Raw genomic sequence first — 13,958 nt, 5'->3', positions numbered from 1 at the left:
AGTCCAGTGTGTGTCTGGTTTTTAGAGAGAGTTTGCACACTCAACCATGTCACTGTGGTACACATTCTATCCAGATCTTGTCATTTTGCTGGTATGCCAATTATATGAAGAAATTCACAAACATTAAAGTAATTTAAATTAGGACATTTGATTTCATGGACAACTGACAAAAGTGCTTTGGTGTTATTTAATTTTGAGGTGTCATGGATTGTCTAAACTGTTTTGAAAGCGCCAAATTTCTGATTCAATGAGCTTGTTTGGTGTTTGAGATTACTTTATTATTTAGTTTTTTTTTTATAATAACTAGAATTCACATTTAGTGTGCCAGTGAGTGCACCTGTCACTGGTTTGCCTTCAGCCCTCTGAAAAGAGCACAGTCGTGTGCTCGCTTACACTGCTTTTCTTGGATTCAAAACCAAGTTGTGTGTTTTGAGCAATCCCCTTCTAACTGTGTAGATTACATGATCATATAATAAATTCAGGTTCTTACTTTCTGCAGAGGCCAGACAGAATGTAGACGAACATTGAGGTCAGCCAGGCATAAATGACACCCCAAATGGAGAAAGTCCATCCAGAGGGGGTGATTTGTGTCTCAAACAGTTTAGACACATTTCCTGTGCTCAACACAAAGGGGTCTGGGGGTGGGGGGGCACAATGACAGGGTAAACACGAATCTGAGTCACATTAAAAATACAAGCTTTTGTACTACAGTATAAACATGCAGGTATTTAGCCTACTTTAGTGTAGATATGCAGAATGACAACATTTCTAACAGATAAGAAGAGAAACAGCATTTAAACTTACATGTTCCCTGTCCTGCCAATGCATTGGCCACCAGAGTGAGGGCAAAGAAGAGCACTGACAACACTATGGAAGTGAGAAGGCTGACTTTGTGTCCTCCCATTGCAGTCTACCATCTAGGTTTGTTACCTTGTGAAAAAAGAAGATTAGATTCAAATGTAATGTCATCATACAGCACAAGTACAGTACAACGAAAATAAGTTTGGCATCCAACCAGAGTGCAAATGTAACAGTAAAGTACAATAGTAATATACAATGTACAGGTGGTTAAACTGGGTATGAAATATATAAATTAGTACTACTGAGAGTAGTGCTAATCAGATGTATGTACAGAGTTGTAGTATTAATATGTACAATGATACAGGTATTAGGGATGGGCGTGAGTAATCAATTACTCGTAGCTATGAAAAATAAAAAATCGAAATTATAAATGTTTATGATTTTTTTTCTTTTACATATATTTTCACATGTATGTGTAAGATTATAACTGTTTGTTGGTTTCCTTAAACATATATACGTGAATGAACAAAAATAAGTAAAAAATAAAAATAATCTAATATATATATATTTTTTGTATGTTTTCTTTCCCCTTTTGGAGTAATACACGATCAATCGAGTATAGCATGCGATCAATCAATCTGGATTTTTCTTTAAAATGCCCATCCCTAACAGGTATAAACACAGTATGGTAGTTGTGGGAGCTATTAACTATTTTTACATTTATTTGTTATGTGATTTTGTAGTATTAATTTGTTTACGGCCATATTATTTAAGTTATGAGTCGCAGCTAAATGCTTTTACTTTGAAGGGGTTCTGGGCAATTGGGAAGCACAGCTGGGTGTATTTAGGTAATTAGAGGCAATAGCACAGGGGGCATCAGGGAAGGTATATGGTTTTTACCAGCGTCAGGAGATCATATAGAATCAAACATAATTTTTCTGTATTCTTTGATTAACAGACAATAAATGCCACAAAACTGTCAAATGCTGTCTGGACAATGGACTTCCTGATCTGCGTGAGATTCGCTGCCCTGGTGCTTCAGTGGCTTTTTAGTTTTTATTAGTTGTTGTTGACAAATAGCCACTACATAAAGTAAAAACCGTTCCTTATTGAAGCGGACACTTTTTATTGTTGTTTTGGATTTTTACCGTTGGACGTTTTGGACATGGAAACACCACGCTCAAACGGAGGATCATTCAGATCAGAGGACATGGATGCTGGCGCTCCAGCGTTTGGTCTGGAGATCGAAGTCTATGATCAGTGACTTTTGTGAAGCTTGAATTGCCTTGGATCAACCTGTTAAAGACACGATCGGAGAACGGAGGACCACACGGTCTAATGGACGTCGCACTCGAACAAAACAACATCATTGGTATGTGAAGAATAATCCGTCAGCTTTATTGGAAAAAGGCAAACTTATTGGAGTGACTGAATTATTGTCTCGCGACGCTAAATGATGTTGATGAATATTGGGAGTTGTTGAACTTCATTGTAAAGACATTCATTCATAAATCTCCGACGTGAAGTTGGCTGTATGAACCAATCAGACAATATGGAGCAGCTGGTTGGGACATATGAGACAACGCCTGTGGTTGGTTCAAACGTTGCAAGTGTGGAGAATGTTGCTCCGCCCAAGCCCTCTGTAAAACGGGGCATCAAGTTTACCGCAAAAGGGTTGGCATTTTACATGCAAACATGCCAAGAAAAGAGGTCTGCAAAAATCAAACAGGCCAAGAAATACATTGAACCAATACGTACCTTGCTGAAATCTACTGACAATGTGAACTATGTACAAGCTCATTTGAGTAACTTCATCAATTGTTATGAGGACGCTAAGGACATGCATGAGTCTTTCATAAATATGGATTTGCCTGAGGAAGAGGTTAAAAGGCAAAATACATGTTTCAATGCAACAATAATGAAATTTTGTAATTTCAGAGGATGTAAGGGTTTGGTTGTCTGCTGCTAGGCACCCTCAGGTGGAATCAAATGCAAATATTGACAATGAAACTAATGATGTTGTTGAAACAAATGAAGATGATGATGAGGCTCAATCTAAACAAAGTGTTGTTATTGATGATATCAATCCTGAGGACAGTGCCTCTAACATTTCATGTACAAATGAAAAGCAACAAAAGCCACACTCCAGTGTATCAAAGACATCATCCACCGCGTCTACCAGGCTAAAGGCGGAGGCTGACAAAGCATCACTACTAGAGCGGATGAAAGCCTTAAAAAGGAAACATGAGTTGGAAGCAAAGCAGGAGGAACTAAGGAAGGAAAAGGAACAGTTTGCTCTGGAAACTGACCTAGCTGCAGCCAATGCGAAAATCAATGTGCTGGAAACCAATTCAAAATGTAACTCTAAAAGGTCGGATGGAATGAACTCGTATCTGGACAGGAATATAGCTCAAAGAATGACAGGCCAACTCAATCCTCAAGCTGGTCAATTTGTCCCGCAGGGAAATAACATGCAAAATGAATTTCATCCTGAGGCCCAGGCTGTCACTGTAAGGCCCAAAGGACCATCACAGACCATCGGGTTTAAAGATGCATCACAGACTGTCAGGCCTAAACAAATGGCAGTATTACAGACGGACCTCAGACCACTATACACTCAAACACAAGTGGTCCATGATGCTCAACAGACAGGACGAGCATCCTCCCTGAATATGGCATGCAATAATGACACCCAAAATGACATTGTGAATATCATGCAACGCCAAACTGACATCACTACAATGTTGGTACAGCAAAATTTGGCATCTTCTCAACCAGTGAGAAATATAGCCATATTTGATGGTGATCCTCTTCAGTATCATTCCTTCATCAGATCCTTTGAAAATTGTGTTGAGGTTAAAACTGACAATGCAAGTGATTGTTTACACTTTTTAGAGCAGTACACCAGGGGACAACCAAGAGACCTGGTGAAAAGCTGTCAGCACCTACCCTCTGTTCAGGGATATCAACGCGCTAAATCCCTGCTTGCTGAACATTTTGGAAATGAATACAAAATTGCTTCTGCTTATATGGACAAAATTGATAGCTGGCCTCTGGTTAAAGATGAAGATGTAAAGTCACTACAATCATTTTCTCTGTTCTTGCGAGAATGCTCTAATTTAACACAGAGAATCATGCAAATGAATGAGTTGGACATGCCATCAAACCTCAGGAACATTGTGATGAAGCTTCCTTATAAGCTGAGGGAGAAATGGAGGAACGTCGCATGTGATTTGCAGGAGCAACGTGGTTGCAGAGTACTATTTATTGACCTTGTGAACTTTGTTGAAAAACAAGTTAGAATTGTCTCTGATCCACTGTTTGGAAATATTCAGGATTCAAAATGTACCAGCCGCAACAAACCCCCCATTGACAGTCAACCAAGGCAAAGGAAACAGAGCACCTTTGCCACCAGTGTCACTGCAATGAAAGAAGGAAACAACAAAAGGTACATGGATAATAAGATCAAGTCCTTCTCTGCCCAAAGTCACATCAAATGCTGTTTATTCTGCCAACGAACAAGCCACTCACTTGAAAAATGCTCACAGTTTAAGTTAAAGATACAAAAGGACAAAATACATTTCATAAAGGAGCATGGAATTTGTTTTGGTTGCTTGAAAGTGGGACACATAAGCAAAGACTGCAGGAGTCGATTGGATTGCAGTGTGTGTCAGCAAAAGCATCCATCAGTCCTACACATTGAGCAGAAGGGTATAAGTACACCTTTTAATAAGGCAGAAGAGCCTGTGAGCCATCTGAGTGTAACATCTGTTCAGTCTCAAACATGTGGCCGTATAGGGGCCGGAGATGAGGACAATGCTGTGTTTTCAATTGTTGCAGTTCAAGTGAAAAGCCAAGTGACTGACAGAGTTGTGCAGACATATGCATTCTTGGATCCCGGAAGTTCCAGTACTTTTTGCACTCATAACCTGGCAAAGAGACTGGGGCTAAGTGGCAAGCCAGCCAATATTCTATTACGAACAATGGGGCAAGAGAAAATTGTGAGCACCAATGTATTGTCTCACTTGGAAGTGTCTGGCATAGATAAGGAGGATTTTATTGAATTGCCCAATGTCTTAACCCAAAGAGCTATGCCAGTGTCACGTGTGAACATTCCACGACAGGATGATGTGGAAAAATGGCCTTACTTGAGTAACATAAAGCTGCACGACTTGAATGCAGATGTGGATTTGCTCATCGGAACTGATGCAGCAAAAGTAATGGAACCATGGGAGCTGATCAACAGCCAAGGTGAAGGACCATATGCAGTCAGAACAAGAGTCGGCTGGGTCATAAATGGACCACTTAGGAGTGGAAGTAACAGCAGAGTTAAGACTGGCTGCTCTGTTGTCACAACAAATCGAATATGTGTGGAACATCTGGAAGAAATGCTCATGAAGCAATACAACCATGATTTTAATGAAAAAACATCAGAGGGGTCACTGGAAATGGATTCAGTGATTCCCATTGATGACCCAGAGGTCAAAAGAGAAGCTACAGATGACCAGTGGAAGTATGTGGGCTCCAAGGTCAATCCTGCTGATGAAGCTGAAGAATTTCTCACACACGGAAAATGGATTAAAGGCCCAGATTTCCTCTATTTGCCTGAAAATGAGTGGCCTACACTGGAAATGGATTCAGTGATTCCCATTGATGACCCGGAGGTCAAAAGAGAAGCGGCAGTGAATGCCATTGTTAAGGATTCAGAAAATCCAACAGACCATCTCATCAGCTACTTCTCATCTTGGAAGAAGCTTAAAACGTCTGTTGCCTGGTTCCTTGAACTTAAAGGACTTCTGTTGCTTCTGAGTAAAAAAAGAAAGGAACTTAAAGCTACCGAAGATGACAAAGATGCTGGAGTGAAAAGTACAGTTGAACAGAAACTCAAGAGCTTCAAAGCCACACTCTGTGGAAAACATTTGACTCCAGACGATTGTGATGAAGCAGAAAAGGCAATAATTTGTTTTGTTCAGAAACACAGGTTCAAGAGTGAAATTGCCTCCCTCAAACATGGCTTAAATATCGTCTCCAAGGACAGCCCACTGTACAAACTAGACCCCATACTGGAGGACAACATCCTCAGAGTTGGTGGTCGTTTGAACAGGTCTGCATTACCATCAGAAACCAAGAACCCTGTCATTCTTTCCAAAGACCTGCATGTCTCCCAGCTCATTTTACGTCATATCCATCAACAACTAGGACACGCTGGGAGGAACCACATGTTGTACAGACTTCGACAGAGGTATTGGATAATCAATGCCAATTCAGCTGCAAGGAAGACTATTACAGAGTGCATGGTGTGTAGACGGCACAGAGGAAAACTTGGGGAACAGAAGATGGCAGACCTGCCTGAAGAGCGAGTTGTGCCAGACAAGGCTCCTTTTACTAAAGTGGGAGTTGATTATTTTGGGCCCATAGAAGTGAAAAGAGGAAGAAGCCTTCTAAAAAGGTATGGAGTGATTTTCACTTGTCTGACCAGCCGTGCAATACACCTGGAGGTGGCACATTCACTTGACACAGACTCTTGCATTAACGCCTTGCGGAGATTCATATGCAGAAGAGGCCCTGTGTCAAATTTAAGATCTGATAACGGCACAAATTTTGTTGGAGCAAACAAAGAATTGAAGCAAAGTCTTGCTGCTTTGAATAATGCAAGGATCCAGGATGCCTTAATTCAGGATGGAATTAAGTGGAGCTTTAATACGCCAACAGCCTCACACCAAGGTGGCGTTTGGGAGCGTCTCATTCGATCAGTAAGGAGTATACTGACCTCTGTTCTTGGACAGCAGGTTTTGGATGATGAAGGCCTGCAGACACTGTTTTGTGAAGTAGAGGCGATACTAAATGATAGACCCCTCACAAAAGTGTCTGATGACCCTAATGACCTTGAGGCCCTCACCCCAAACCATATTCTCCTGCTGAAAGGAAAACCCATATTTCCCCCAGGACTCTTTGAAAAGAGTGACCTGTACATCAGAAGAAAATGGAAGCAAGTACAGTATATCGCAGAGCTGTTTTGGAAGAGATGGACATCCGAATACTTACTTGTGATGCAGGAAAGACAGAGATGGGCAGCTCCAAAAAGAAACTTCTCCCCAGGAGATATTGTCATTATTGCCGATGCTACAGCTCCAAGAGGATCCTGGAAGATGGGTCGAGTTTTGAGTACCAAGTCCGACTACAAAGGATTGGTCCGGTCTGTGTGCATCCAAACTAAAACCAGCGTTTTGGAGAGACCTGTGACAAAGATCTGCCTGCTGGTGGAGGCCACAGAATAATAATAATACCTGTTCTATCTATTCTCTCTTTCTATCCTGTCTTCTTACCATCTGTTTTCTTTCAGTGGCAGCAGAGAAGGAGACACAGAAGACGCTTGAATAGAAAGAATAGCTCCCTTACATGTTATATATATATATAAGGGTAATTGTGACTCACAATTAGGGGCCGACTTGTGGGAGCTATTAACTATTTTTACATTTATTTGTTATGTGATTTTGTAGTATTAATTTGTTTACGGCCATATTATTTAAGTTATGAGTCGCAGCTAAATGCTTTTACTTTGAAGGGGTTCTGGGCAATTGGGAAGCACAGCTGGGTGTATTTAGGTAATTAGAGGCAATAGCACAGGGGGCATCAGGGAAGGTATATGGTTTTTACCAGCGTCAGGAGATCATATAGAATCAAACATAATTTTTCTGTATTCTTTGATTAACAGACAATAAATGCCACAAAACTGTCAAATGCTGTCTGGACAATGGACTTCCTGATCTGCGTGAGATTCGCTGCCCTGGTGCTTCAGTGGCTTTTTAGTTTTTATTAGTTGTTGTTGACAAATAGCCACTACAGTAGTCATACTGGCCAGCAGCGTAACTTATGGCGAAAGGTATGACTGGCTTAAAGCATTTTCACATAATTAAATACTTTGTTCAGATGTTTGATCAAATTATAATCTTATAGAGTGAAACATACAGAAAAATATGTGTAGGTTTTATACAGTAGCTTTAGTGTGGTATGGTAACAAGATGATCAATAATATAGGCTACCTTTACTTGTGCCTTTCAAGTTGACAGTATATTGACTTGTAAATAACGAGACTGTTGTACCAGCTACATAAAAGCACATGTCATGCTTCCTCTGCATGACACTCTCCCGGGACCTGAAATGGGAGCTAAATACCATCGCTCTCAATAAAAAGGCCCGGAAGAGGGTGTTCTTCCTGTGTCAGCTGAGGAAGCTCAGGCTGCCGAGGACCATGATGGCGCAGTTCTACACCGCCATCATCCAGTCCATCCTCACCCTCTCCATCATCACCTGGTTCCCTGCAGCGACGGTCAGGGACAAGGCCAAGCTGCAGCGGGTGATACGCTCGGTGGAGAGGGTGATCGGGTGCTCCCTTCCCTCCCTCGAGTCCCTACACTCCACCAGGGCCTTGAGGAGGGCGAGGAAAATCATGGCTGACCCCGCCCACCCGGGTCATGGCCTCTTCACCATGCTCCCCCACGGCAGGCGGCTACGGCTGCCCAAGACAGTTACATCCCATCATAGACTCAGCTTCTTCCCCTCAGCAGCTTTCCTGGTAAACGAGTCAGGTGTCCCCCTGCTCCACCCCCCCCACCCCCCTATATGGCGAGCTGCTAGGGCTGGACTTTTGAACTTTGTGCTGCACTGTAAACATGTCTCCAACCACTGCACTTTATTGTCTTATCGTTGTCTCACTGTTCTGTCCTGTTTTGCACTTTATTATTATTATTTGTGAAAAAAGTTATGCACTGTAATGTCGTATCACGTTCCATTTGTATTTACAATATGGTGAATAAAGTAATCTGAATCTGAGTCATCCCTTTGCTTTTAAACAGAGAAAAAAAAACATACACAACCTAATTTGCATGCCCTATCCTGACCGTAAAAGGGTAGACCCCATGACCCTGCCTGTTTGTTTACAAAGACCTTATGACAAGTGAATGATGATGATCCGTCTCTGAATATACCTGCATATAATCCTTCTGTATACCCACTTATACACCTGCATATAACTCTGTATATATGGATGATCTCTCCACTAAACTAAGGGCCTGTAAGACTGTATGTATGGTGGGGGAGAGCCTTATCAACCATCGGATCTATGCTGATGATTTCGTCATACTGTCCCCCTATAGTGCTGGTTTACAGCAATTGCTTAAAATCTGCTCTACAGTGTATGGTATACAACATGATATCAAATTCAACCCTAAAAAGAGTGTTGTTATGATAGTGAAAACTAAGGAGGACCAGAAGCAAAAGGTCACAATATCACTGATGACATGTGTGATGATGTTGATGTGCAAGGGCTAGGCCAGTGCTGCAAACTGTATGCACAGGTCAATATGCTGGCACGAAAATGTGTACAGACAATGTGAAAATAAGCCTGTTCAGAGCCTATTGTACTCTATTTTATACTGCACACCTATGGTGTAATTATAGCACAGCAAAAATTAAAGAATTGCAGGTAGCATATAATGATGCATTTGACTACAAATGTCCCCACCATCCATGCTCTGCTGATGAACTTGATGTTTAAATGTATGTGTCGATTATTAGAGTAAAAAAACAAGATAGTGCCATTAGTGATGTAAAACAAAGTGATACAAGGTACTCCTCTGATTTGTGGAAACATTGGAATCGATGCCTTTATGTATTTTAATCTATGTTGTTAGCCTTGTCTCTTTTGTTATTGTATTCTTGTTGTTGTTTTGTATATGTAATATGGACCTCGAGTCTGAAATAAAGTCTTCATCATCATCATTCATCATGATAGCATATATATATATATATATATATATTTATTCTTACCGTATATATATGTAACGGATGGTATCTCACATCCTCAAAAGACGCATAGACCCGTCCCAGTACTTAGAAGTGAATTCACCTCTTGGTATAGCGGTCTGTGTTGCTGCCCGCGGTGTGGGAGACCGGGGTTCAACTCCCACTCGGGGCATCGAAGTTTGAGGTGACGTTGTCACAACCGTTACATATATATATATATACACACACACATTGATTGATTGATTGAAAAGTTTATTAACAGATTGCAGAATGGGTACAGTACAGTACAGCTCAATACATACAATTGTTAAGGGGATGCAGACCAGAGAAAGACTTTCGACTTGTTTACATCAGGGTCCCCCATTTTCAATTCATCATAACATATATGACATACATGACATACAGATAGCCAGTACTGCTACATCTATACATTTATGACATATCAGATTTGCAAATACAGTACTGTTTGTGATACAAAAGTGTCCAGAAAAGGTAGAGGTAGAGAACCTGTCACAGTGGTGTCAGGAGAACTGCCTCTCCCTGAACGTCAGCAAAACAAAAGAGATGATTGTGGACTTCAGGAGGTCGGGGGTCAAGGACTACAGCCCCCTCAGCATCGACGGGGCACCAGTTGAGAGAGTGAACAGTTTCAAGTACCTCGGAGCCCACATATCCGAGGACTTGACATGGACCACACACATTGACAGTGTTGTGAAGAAGGCACGACAACGCCTCTACTTCCTCAGGCGCCTAAGGAAGTTCCAAGTCAGTCAGAAGATCCTTAGGAACTTCTACTCATGTACAATAGAGAGCATCCTGACCGGCAACATCACCTCCTGGTTTGGGAATAGCACTGCACAAGACCGTAGCAGACTACAAAGAGTGACACGTTCAGCCGAACGCACAATTAGAGGGGGGCTTCCCACCCTCCAGAACATTTACAACAAGCGGTGCAAGGGGAAGGCTAAGAGAATTATTAAGGACTCGAGCCACCCGAACAACTGCCTCTTTGAACTGCTGCCGTCAGGCAAGCGATACCGGAGTCTTATGGCGAGCACAGAAAGACTCAGAAGGAGCTTCTATCCCCAGGCCATCAGGCTGCTAAACGAACAATAATCGCTAAACGAACAATAATCACTATGCAACAACCATCAAATGCACACAGCACACACACCCACACGCACACACTCACTCAAACAAACAACACACTGCAGCACCCACTCTCCACACTTTAGATCACACAAACACACTTACACTTTATATTTATTGATAAAGGATTTGCACTACAACTCGTACACCTACTGTGAATTGTACCTAAACTGCACCTCGTCCATTTATGCCTTGCACTATATAGTATTGTATATTAGTACACTGCACAGTATTGTATATTGTATGGTAACTACGTCTACGAACATTGTACATATGTCTAAACTGAACACTGTGACCTCTTTTTTTTACTTCTAATTTTTACTATGTCTTTATTTCATACTTATCTTGTCATGCACAGTCTCTGGAGCGCAACAGTAAGAAGCATTTTGTACAAAAGTATTCTGTACTTCTGTATGACAACTATTAAAGAAACTTGAACTTGAGAAAAGGAGTGTATATACATTTGGCATAGAAACTGTACATTGGAGGAGGTTGGTTGGGTGGGGTGGGGTTGGGTGGGTTGGGTGAGGGCTGTACATTGGAGGTGGGGGGGGGGGGGGGGGGTTGGGAAGGGGACACACACACATTTTACACTGTACATTGGAATATTGACAAAGCCTTATTTGGTCATTTACTGTACAACTAGGTTAGGACATTTGTAGGGGCCAGTTTCGAATTGCAGTCTCACGTAGGTGTTTTTTGAGAGTGTTTTTGAAGGTGGGTAGTGATTCACATTCCTTTACAGCTTTAGGCAGGGCGTTCCACATTGATGTGGCATAATTGCGAAACGTGTTTAGTCCCTTGTTTGATCCGAATCTGGGTTTTACATGATTTGTGGAGCTCCCTCTGGTGTTGTGATCGTGGTATTCACTGACCTTTGGGAAGTATTTTGACATGTACATGGGTACCTTGGTCGCGTAGTGTATCTTGTAGACCAGGCCCATTGCAAGTTGCTGTACTCGTCGTCTACTCTAAGCCATCCTAGGTTGTCAAAGTGGGCAGGGGTGAGGTGGGTTCTAGGAGTCAGGTCAAGTAGTAGTCTGACTAGCTTGTTTTGAGATGTTTGTAATTTGTTTTTTAGTGCCTTTGAGGTGCTTTGGTACCATGAGGTGCAAGCATAGTCGTAGTACCCTTGAATGAGTGCTCCTGCTAGAGTCTTCAGGGTATTCTTGTTTACCAGAGCGGAGATCCGGTACAAGAATCGCGTTCGTTGGTTGACTTTTTTTATTACATTGGATGCCATTTTGTCACAGGAAAGATTAGCCTCTAGGATGGAACCCAGGTAGGTAATTTCATCTTTCCTTGTGATAATATTGTCACCCACTGTAACCGAGAAGCCGTCGGTCTTGCTGAGTTTGTTATTTGAACCGAAGAGAATGGACTCTGTTTTGCCCATGTGTAATGATAGTTTGTTGTCGGCGAGCCATATGCAGATTTTGCCTAGTTCCGAGCTGAGGGCTTTTTCAACCTGTAACTTGTTCTTGTCAGAGACCAGCAGGGCTGAGTCGTCCGCAAACAGGAACAAGTTGCAGTCACAAGCTGACGACACATCAGTCTGTACATACCTGCATATAATCCTTCTACATCTATATGTGTATATTACCTACTCTTACTAGTTACGCTGCTGGCCAGTATGACTTACTACCAGTGTCTTTATACATGTACTGTATCAATGTATGTACATATGAAGACAACAACTCTGCACATATATCTGATGTGTTACACTCAGTAGTACTAATGTATATATTTTATTTGAATCTAATCTAACTACACCTAGTTGGGTGGTATTTTAACTATAGTTACATACAAATCTCAGTAGCTTTTTCAGTAGTTAACTACTTTGGGTCATGTAGTTTAGGTTAATTGCAAACTACTATTTCTACCTCAACTGCTCCCTGTCCCCTCTTTAAAACAGTTAAGCCCGTTGCCTGCCCTAAAGGCAGTGATCATCAATCACACCCACGTTACTCTGTCAGTTCAGTTGTTGCTCCACCATGTAAATACATGAGATTCCATACTCAGATTGTGATAATTTCCCCCAATGTAGTTTGGATGTAGTTTAACTACTTATTCAAATGAGTGTTCGTTTTACTCTAACCCTATTTTTTTAAGTTAAGATTTAGTAAACTACTTTTCATTATGAAGTATCTAACAAATTTAGAGTAGTTTCACACTAACTACATTAGGCTACTGCATAACTCAGAAATGTTCAGAAGAGCTTAATTTCTGATTATTTGTGATACTCTGTAGACAGTATGCTATTCAAAGTTATGTATGTCGCATTTTCTTTCTAAATAATTTGTTCGCGGTTGACTCCTATTTGGTACAGTCCAACTAGCCTTTAAGGTTGTGTGCTCTTTGATTGATTGATTGAAAACTTTATTTAACAGATTGCAGAATGGGTACAATACAGTACAGCTCAATACACACAAGGGGATGCAGACCAGAGAAAGACTTTCGTCTTGTTTACATCAGGGTCCCCCATTTTCAATTCATCAACTCATTTATTCTTGAAAATAAGTAAGCAGGAAACCTAAATCTTATTTAGTGAAGTTTGGAGACATGTATTCCCATATCATACTCATAACGTCGCCGGCTATTAACTAGCGAGTTGCTGTATGAAGTTAGACTAAACTGTCTGCAGCACACATGTAATTTACCTTGGACAGAAGAGCTGATATCAATATAAACCAAACATAGAAGTATGTTTTTTTTCCCACCAATAGTCGCAGTTTGGAGACAGGATGCACCCGCGAAACAAAGCGACCGTCTTTCCGAGCAAGTGAAACGTTGTTTTCAGTCTGTTTTGTCTGTATTCGCTGAGAATACTGAATACTAGCCTACTCGCATACATGAATGGGCGGGGGGGCGGGGGCACTTTGGGCAGTGTTTTTGCAGGCTGTGACGTCACGTACACCATACGTCTATTATAATTCAAGACCCGCCAGAAGAACCGTGCAAAAGCAAAGGAGTGACCGAAGTATTTGAATTTGGTCAGACACCGAATTTATAGCATTGAAAATAATTACTTTGAAATCATGTATCTGAATTATTTTCAGACACCGAATTTATACTCGTACTAGCGCTGTGAGACTTGCATGGTGGTCAGGCTGGTAAATTGTTCTGATTTTCCTGAGAAGCGGTTCTCAAACCTTTTCACGACAACGGCCCCCAAATGTATACGCAATTGGCCAAGGACCCCC

The 13,958-nt window shown here is 41.4% G+C and overlaps 1 protein-coding gene across 4 annotated transcripts in view; it reads right to left on the bottom strand.

Annotated features, from left to right (window-relative positions):
• The window catches only part of LOC311238174 (uncharacterized protein), a 39,865-nt gene extending 26,271 nt beyond the window's left edge, over positions 1 to 13,594 (bottom strand). The window contains exons 1-3 of one of the 4 annotated variants that reach the window (XM_084326188.1): positions 13,476 to 13,594; positions 805 to 930; positions 491 to 635 (exon numbers count right to left, since the gene is read on the bottom strand). In XM_084326188.1, coding sequence (XP_084182314.1) covers positions 491 to 635; positions 805 to 904 — 245 coding nt within the window. In that variant the 5' untranslated portion in view covers positions 905 to 930; positions 13,476 to 13,594. Of the gene's footprint in view, positions 1 to 490; positions 636 to 804; positions 931 to 13,415 lie in introns of all 4 variants that reach the window. The other 3 variants (XM_084326187.1, XM_084326190.1, XM_084326189.1) reach the window with 3 other exon arrangements.
• Positions 13,595 to 13,958: the final 364 nt, after the last annotated feature.

The sequence above is a fragment of the Notolepis coatsorum genome, assembly GCF_963971535.1.
Source record: "Notolepis coatsorum genome assembly, chromosome: 12".
NCBI classification, from domain to species: Eukaryota; Metazoa; Chordata; class Actinopteri; order Aulopiformes; family Paralepididae; genus Notolepis; species Notolepis coatsorum.
This window is presented reverse-complemented; position numbering and strand designations above follow the sequence as displayed.